The sequence below is a fragment of the Mya arenaria genome, chromosome 11, assembly GCF_026914265.1.
Source record: "Mya arenaria isolate MELC-2E11 chromosome 11, ASM2691426v1".
In the NCBI taxonomy this organism is placed as follows: Eukaryota; Metazoa; Mollusca; class Bivalvia; order Myida; family Myidae; genus Mya; species Mya arenaria.
Window position 1 is genome coordinate 35058545 of NC_069132.1, and position 7557 is coordinate 35066101.

At 37.0% G+C, this 7557-nt stretch overlaps 2 protein-coding genes across 2 annotated transcripts; both read left to right on the forward strand.

Moving 5' to 3' along the window:
• Window positions 1-1354: 1354 nt before the first annotated feature.
• On the forward strand, window positions 1355-2571 carry LOC128209854 (dehydrogenase/reductase SDR family member 1-like). Its single transcript, XM_052914103.1, has one exon. It carries the CDS (start codon window positions 1355-1357, stop codon window positions 2342-2344), a length of 990 nt encoding a protein of 329 aa, XP_052770063.1. The 3' UTR covers window positions 2345-2571.
• Window positions 2572-3201: 630 nt separating this feature from the next.
• On the forward strand, window positions 3202-4558 carry LOC128209299 (dehydrogenase/reductase SDR family member 1-like). Its single transcript, XM_052913279.1, has one exon. It carries the CDS (start codon window positions 3366-3368, stop codon window positions 4338-4340), a length of 975 nt encoding a protein of 324 aa, XP_052769239.1. The 5' UTR covers window positions 3202-3365; the 3' UTR covers window positions 4341-4558.
• The last annotated feature ends 2999 nt before the right edge of the window (window positions 4559-7557 follow it).

The window sequence follows — 7557 nt, forward strand, 5'->3', positions numbered from 1 at the left end:
ACATCCTCAAGCGAGTGATGAATGCGTCAATTGTGTCATTCTCTTGCGTTTGATTAAATAACTTATAACGTGCAAAAATAGGATTTAGTTTTGGTTGTACATACGCTCTGAATCTTTCATAGAATGTACTGAGCTTTTTCGCATCTGTCTCCGAAATGTCTTTCCACGTACAGTGAATATCTCTTCCCCTGTCGCCTATCCACAACAGGAAATACGACACTTGCTCTTCTTCTGTTTTCGCCTTCAATGGTCCAGAGAACATCAGCTTCGCGTGACGCTCAAACTTTTCGAATGCTTCTGGCAGATTTGTCGAGTCCCATTCCATGCGTGGTGCTTGAATTCCACTAAATTCCATATTTACTAATGTAAAACTGCTCAAATCAAAATTTAGTTAATCCACAAATAACTTCTGACACCATGTTTTGTTTTCCTTGTTGTAGTGTGTGTGTTCAATGTTCACTAATGTGATTTAATAAATAAGAAACACAAGTGTGCTCTAACTATTTATTATGAACTACACTACGCAATGTACACCAACGAACTGACCAGGAATACTCAGCATGCAAAGAGATCAAGATATAAAGTATAGTCTGTTTCTAGAATCTGCAACATGTAAATATCTGCAAACCAGTGATATAAGATTGCTGACAAATGATCAGGTCGCAGATTGTCATATTTCCGTTCGCAAATTAATGTTTAATGGCTAAAAGCGTTACTAACGGTTTAAGAAAAATGCATAAAACATCAATTTTTGAGCTTAAACATGCCGAAAATCTGCGATCTGATTGTTTGTCAGCTGTCATATATAACTGGTTTCCATGCATTTTCGCATAAATTGGTTGGTTCCAAGACAAAAAATTAAAAAGTTGTCAAAACGTTCAATCTGTGAGAGTGCAGCTTTAATACATTATAACATTAACCTTGTTTTACATAAACTTGTGTTATAAGGCTTTAAATAACTGGACTTATTTGAATACACGTTGAATTGTGAAAGGTGGAAAACTCTTAAAACCGTTAACAAAATATCCATCGTAAATAGCATCACCATTTCACTCTGGACAACGCTTACGGCATAAAGCTTTGGCAACTTACACAGCAGGTAATCCTTTATCGAATGCTGACCACCTCTAATATACAGGTAGCTTGATCGACCATTGATTATGTGAGGGAAAGGTCAAGATTGCCATTCACTGAACATTTGTTTGCATTTGCGGCGTTCCAGATTATACCTGTTCATTCATTCTTAATTCTGAACTCTGGAGATAACGATTGTGAATTAAAATACAGGACGTACTCATTTCTTTATTTATTATTTAGATAGATCGGGTGTAGTGTCAAGTTTTTCGTTTAAAAAATGGCTCCATTAAATGGAAAAGTTTGCATTGTAACTGGTGCCACGCGAGGAATCGGTAAAGGGATCGCCCTTCAACTTGCGGAAAAGGGGGCAAAGGTCTACATAACCGGAAGGACGCTGGATCCCCCCAAAGATTCGAGTATCGGCGGCTCGTTACGTGACACTGCACGTGAGATTGAGGCTCGTGGCGGCACGTGTATTCCGGTACAGTGTGATCACTCCAACGACAAGGATATCGAGCAGTTGTTTGAGACTGTTAAACGTGAAAACGATGGACGGTTGGACATTCTCGTGAATAACGCGTATTCTGCTGTTAACGCTATATTTTCATCCATGGGGAAACCTTTTTACGAACAGCCAACGTCAATGTGGGATACTGTTAACAACGTCGGCCTGCGGAATCATTATATTTGTTCTGTGCTCGCTTCCCGGCTAATGGTTCCAAGAAAGCAAGGACTGATAGTGAATATCTCTTCCGCTGGCGGTCTACGCTACCTTTTCAACGCCGCTTATGGAATAGGCAAGGAGGCGTGCGATCGTATGGCCGCGGATTGTGGCTTTGAATTACGTAAACAAAACGTCGCGTTTGTTAGTCTATGGCCGGGTGCTGTCGGCACGGAGACCGTTCTTGATAAGTTCGGAGGCGGCGCGGCCGACACCATAGACCCGGAAAACGTTCCACAAAGGTATCAAGATAAAAAGAAAATGTTGGAACTTTTCCAAAAGGGCGAGACTCCGGAGTTTGCTGGACAGTGTATTGCGGCCCTCGCCAGCGACCCCGACGTTATGCCAATGAGCGGAAAAATATTGACGACGTTTGACCTTGGACAGAAGTACGGGCTGCAGGACGCCCCTGGTCATGCCCCGATGGACATGCGTTCAATAAAACTTGGACTACTCCAAGGTGGATACACATGGATTGCGGCGCTGACTCCAGGATTTGTGCGTGTCCCTAAATGGCTGCTCTCTCTTGGTGGGAATAAATTCTGAAGTATTGGACATATGACTGACCTTCTCAAATTTACGCATGAGATGAGTTTGTTTATGTATATATTTGCATATAATTGTGATAAAACGAAGTGCAATCCATATTATGGAACGACTCCGTAGCTTCATTGTGTAAGGCCTGGATGGCTTTGACGAAACTTCTGAAGTGATGTCAGATGGAAATTGACGCGCAACTTTTTTTTCTTTTTTTCTTGAACCACTGTCATTGATCATCTCATACTCTATTTGTAAATAATTTGTATTACAAATGATTATTGAAAAACTAGGTCTTTCTTTTTATTTGCCTGCGGTGGTGGAACTATATTAATTGTCCAAAGAAGACTTTGGTTTGATGTAAATGAAACGGCAGTATAATAACACATTCTATTTAATACTATGGTATATAAGACGCCATTATTCATATAAAAGTTTATTTATGGTGAAAAAGAAGTTTAAAACATCGTGAACAATCTAAATGACAGTGTTGTTGGTGACATCGCAACAGTGCCAACGACGCATTATTTCAACTATTGCCAGGGCGCTTATCGGCTCAATCGAACTCCCCCTCGTCAAATAAAGTTGAGTATTTTTACGAGTAAACACACCTTTCAGCACAATGCTGGTCTCTTATTTTGAATAGGTTGTTCCTAACAACTTACTCAGTGACCTAACAACTAAAAAAATTAGGCCCGAAGACTATTGTCTGAAAAAACTTAACATATCCTAAAAGCTAAGTAACGCGCTCGAAAAGCTATCGATAGTAGTCAGTACATGATTACCTTTATGACATGTGCACGCTTATCTCCCTTGTGACCGTAATTGTTACTTATTTTTTCTTTGTAAGGGTTCTGTCCCTTTGATGCACATCACCAAACAAGAAATAACGAAAATAAAACATAAGATACAGTTTGTTCAATTTAAACGCTCACGTACATACATTATACGTGTTGTATAGTGCTATTTTATGTGAAATAGTTAAAAAGGTGGTAACTCTAACTTCAAAACAACAAATTGACTGTTATTTATGATGTCCAGATTGGCTGGCAAAGTTTGTATCGTCACTGGTGCGACCAGGGGCATTGGAAAGGGGATCGCGCTCCAGCTTGCTGAGAAAGGGGCCAAGGTCTACATAACAGGAAGAACATTAGATCCCGTTAAGGGCTCAAAATTTGGCGGGTCCTTGAAGGACACAGCAAGAGAGATTGAGGCTCGTGGAGGAACGTGTATCCCCATACAGTGCGACCATTCTGAAGACGCCGAGATAGAACGTTTGTTTGACATTGTTAAGAGAGAAAACGACAACAGACTGGACGTGTTGGTGAATAATGCATATTCTGCTGCCAATACTATCTTTAATAGCATGGGTGTGAAATTCTGGGACCTTCCCCCATCGATGTGGGATGAAGTGAACAACGTTGGTCTACGAAACCATTATGTATGTTCTGTCTACGCAGCGAAAATTATGGTTCAGCAAAAGAGTGGACTAATTGTGAATATATCTTCAGGAGGTGGCCTGAAATACGTCTTCAACTGTGCATATGGCATTGGAAAGGAAGCTTGTGATCGTATGGCAGCGGACTGCGGATTCGAGTTGAGAAAATTCAACGTTGCCTTCATAAGTCTTTGGCCAGGTTTTGTTGGCACAGAGACGGTCCTAACAAACCTTAGTGAAGCCCTTGAGAAGGAACCAGATGATAAGAGAGCGTCAACGGCTTTGGAAAACTTCAGCGAGGGCGAAACTCCAGAGTTCGTTGGTCAGTGTGTGTCTGGTCTTGCTGTTGACCCAGATATTATGAAAATGAGCGGCAAGATTGTGTTTACTTGCGACCTTGCGAGAAAGTACGGTCTTCATGACATAGAAGGCCATGTGCCTTCTGACTTTACACAGTTCAAGTTCCTGTTGAATATGTCGGGTTACAAAAGACTGGCGGCTTTCGTTCCCGGGTTTCTGCGCTTTCCCAAGTGGATTCTGTGCATTGTAGGAAACAAATTTTACTAAATATTTGCCCACACATTTCATTGTTTACGAACTCGCGGGTTGTGGATTACTTACTGTATAGTTGAGTTGAAGTATTTAGCCTCTTAAATGTTATCATTATTGTGTTGTTCGCAAGTTCAGAAGCAAAATGTATGAATAAATAAATATACATATATGGGGCGTGTTTACACATGTACTTTACGTTCATAAAATGAATAATTACATTTCGACACGTTAGAGAGCAAGTCATTTGCATGGTTAGTTTCACTGATTTATTGTACATGTATTACATTATTATCTTATAATTTATGAACGTTAAATGATTGCATCAAGAATCACCCGCAATTTAATTTAATGGTTAGATTAAATTGCGGGTGATTCTTGATGGTATTAGCCATGTAATACAACTCGGGAAACATCGGGTAACATCGACATATATCGCCACTCGCCGTGACAGATCGCGACGAACATCGGGCGTATTCGGCCTGTACCGGATGTTGCTATTTTTAGAAACAGAAGGTATTTCCCGGCTATTCATAGGTCAATAATGGAATTTCTACATCGTAGGATTTGGAAACATTGTGATGTTTTTCTCATGAATATACGTTAAAAATAAATAAACACTAAAAGTACACGCTGGCAGTTGATTACGATACATCTAACAATTTGAGTCATTACAGTTAAACATGGATTATAAGTGAAATATACGCGTAAGAGAAGATTTTCTCTCGGAAAAACGAACTGTCAACAATCGGCATGGAACTGGGATACTGTATTCTTATCAAAGGGCTCTGAATGTAAGTATCCTTGAGCAGTTTTGTACGTAGATGTGTTCAAAAACGTTTGTTTTTTAATTTATCTTTGGAATTCTTAAATCATTTTTATTAGCTAAATGTTTAGACAGCATGTTCATATTTTACATGTACTTATGTACATGTTACATATTTTTATATGTACTTATGTACACAACTTATGTTTAAGATATGATATGAGTATGTAATCTTTAAATTGATTGTTTTATCTTAGAAAAATATTAGACTTAAATTTTTGTTTAAAAATGATGTGTTTTGGTACGTGACCTATTTCTAACATACCACAATACATGTACATACCCGTTATTTGTTTACAAAATGCATATTTTCAAAATTAACCTGTGAAAAAAAGTTGTATGTGGTTTGGGGCTTGAAGCCGCATCTGCTAGGACACTATCGACATTCATTGGCTTGGTGTAGTTCTCGTTAAAACCCCATACTGTTGTGAATCATTATCAACCATATGCACAACAACTACACATTTTTGCCTACCAACCCTTACTCTTGGCTAAAACAGATATTAGTGCAGAATGTATAATACTTGTGCATTTGTATTTTACGGTGGTAGTTTCTGCTGGTTGATAATCAGAAGTCTAATTTCTTCCAGGCAGGAAAATGACTGAATATTACTTAGTCAACAACACTGGGTTATGAAGAATTCCAGCCTGCATTAAATACTATGTTGGATCCTTGAGAGCGGATTTGACAGCCATGTCCATCCACAAGGCAGTCGCATCTGATCGAGATGATGAGAGTATTTCATATAAAACATATTTGACTTGGTTTTTATAAACCTACTGTATTCAATAATCAAGTGGTGGTGATGGTGGTGATGGTGGTCAAGTGGTGGTGGTGGTGGTGGTGGTGGTGGTGATGATGATGATGATGATGATGATGATGATGATGATGAATTTTATTGATAAATTTAATAATTTTCTTTATATATATATATATATATATACATATATGTATCAGCCTGTTGTTGTTTTTTTCAAAATAATGTCGAGAAATATTAAACTGTTTATATCTATTTTGTATATGTATGGCAGTATAATTATCTATACTAATTAGTTAGAAAGGCTTTAAAGTACAACTTTTTTTCCTTTACAGCACTAAACATTCTTGATGGGTAAAGTGCCTGAAGGTGCATGAAAACCAAATCAGCATTGACTCAGCATTGAGTAGTTATCATCTGTGCACACACTACAAGTACAAACGCATGGGAACAGACCAAACTTCAAATGTTGAAGAGTGAAGAATTATTGTGAAAAAAAATAATTGTTAGAATACCAATGACAAAATAAAACAGATATACATCAAATTACCCACAGAGATTGTTTACATGTTATGATATTAAAAAAAACATTAGTTGAGAACTTTCACTCTGATATTTTTGGAGGGGCGAGCCCACTTAGTGTTCTTGTTTCTTCACATATTTTAGTTTAAAAGTACACTCATTTGTTTTAAACTCTGTATTCTGAGTTAGTATCATAAGTAAAATTCATTTATTTGAAAGAGTACATTTTATGAATAAGTCCAATTAAGCTTTATACTTTTTTTACAAGAAAAAGGTTGATTTTTAAGCATTTTATTAGCTATAAAAATGTATGGTAACATGACATTATGTATATTTTCTTCAAAACTGGACGGTAAAATATCATAAATTGTCTTTTAAATTGTTCAATAGACATCATAGATAATATCTAAAATGATTTCAGCAGCTTGCCTTATAGTTAACTATTTTTTATGAATTTTATAAAACTGCTATATATTTTCAAACAGCGAAAAACTGATCTTTTCCGAAGAATCATAAGATCAATCAAAATGATTTTTTTCCATGTTTATCAATAATGTGTTCGTTTGAACTTTAGTTTTCTGTTAACTGAAGTTTATTTTACCAGAAACTGTTGTGTTTATTTCATAATATCTGATAATGCGAAAAAAAATCAAATATAGACAAAATATTTACTTGTCGCTCTTTGTAGCCCTTGGAGTTTGGGGGTGGGTGTAATGAAACATAAATAACTTTTTTAATTCACGGTAAAAAATCTTCAAAATTTGGATAAAAGTCCCATAGTGTACCGTGATTATAACTATGTTGTCGGTTAAAGCTTTTAAAAAAGTGTGTATTACGCGGCTAATACCTCAAACGTTATTCAACAGTGTCTATCCAATGGTTATTATTTAGTATTGCTAGAGTTACAGTAAAACATTTTGGAAATTAAACATACACACATGTACGAACTGCATGCAGTTCAATACGGTTATACCTAGTTGTATTCCATTCATGTAGTTCAGTACCAACTGCATGACCGGAAACACATGAATGATTTTTTTGTTGATATATAAATTGAAAGACAGAACTCAATCAAAATGAAGGCTACATTCTAAGTCAGTAAGAATATGTTACATAAAATTTTATTGAT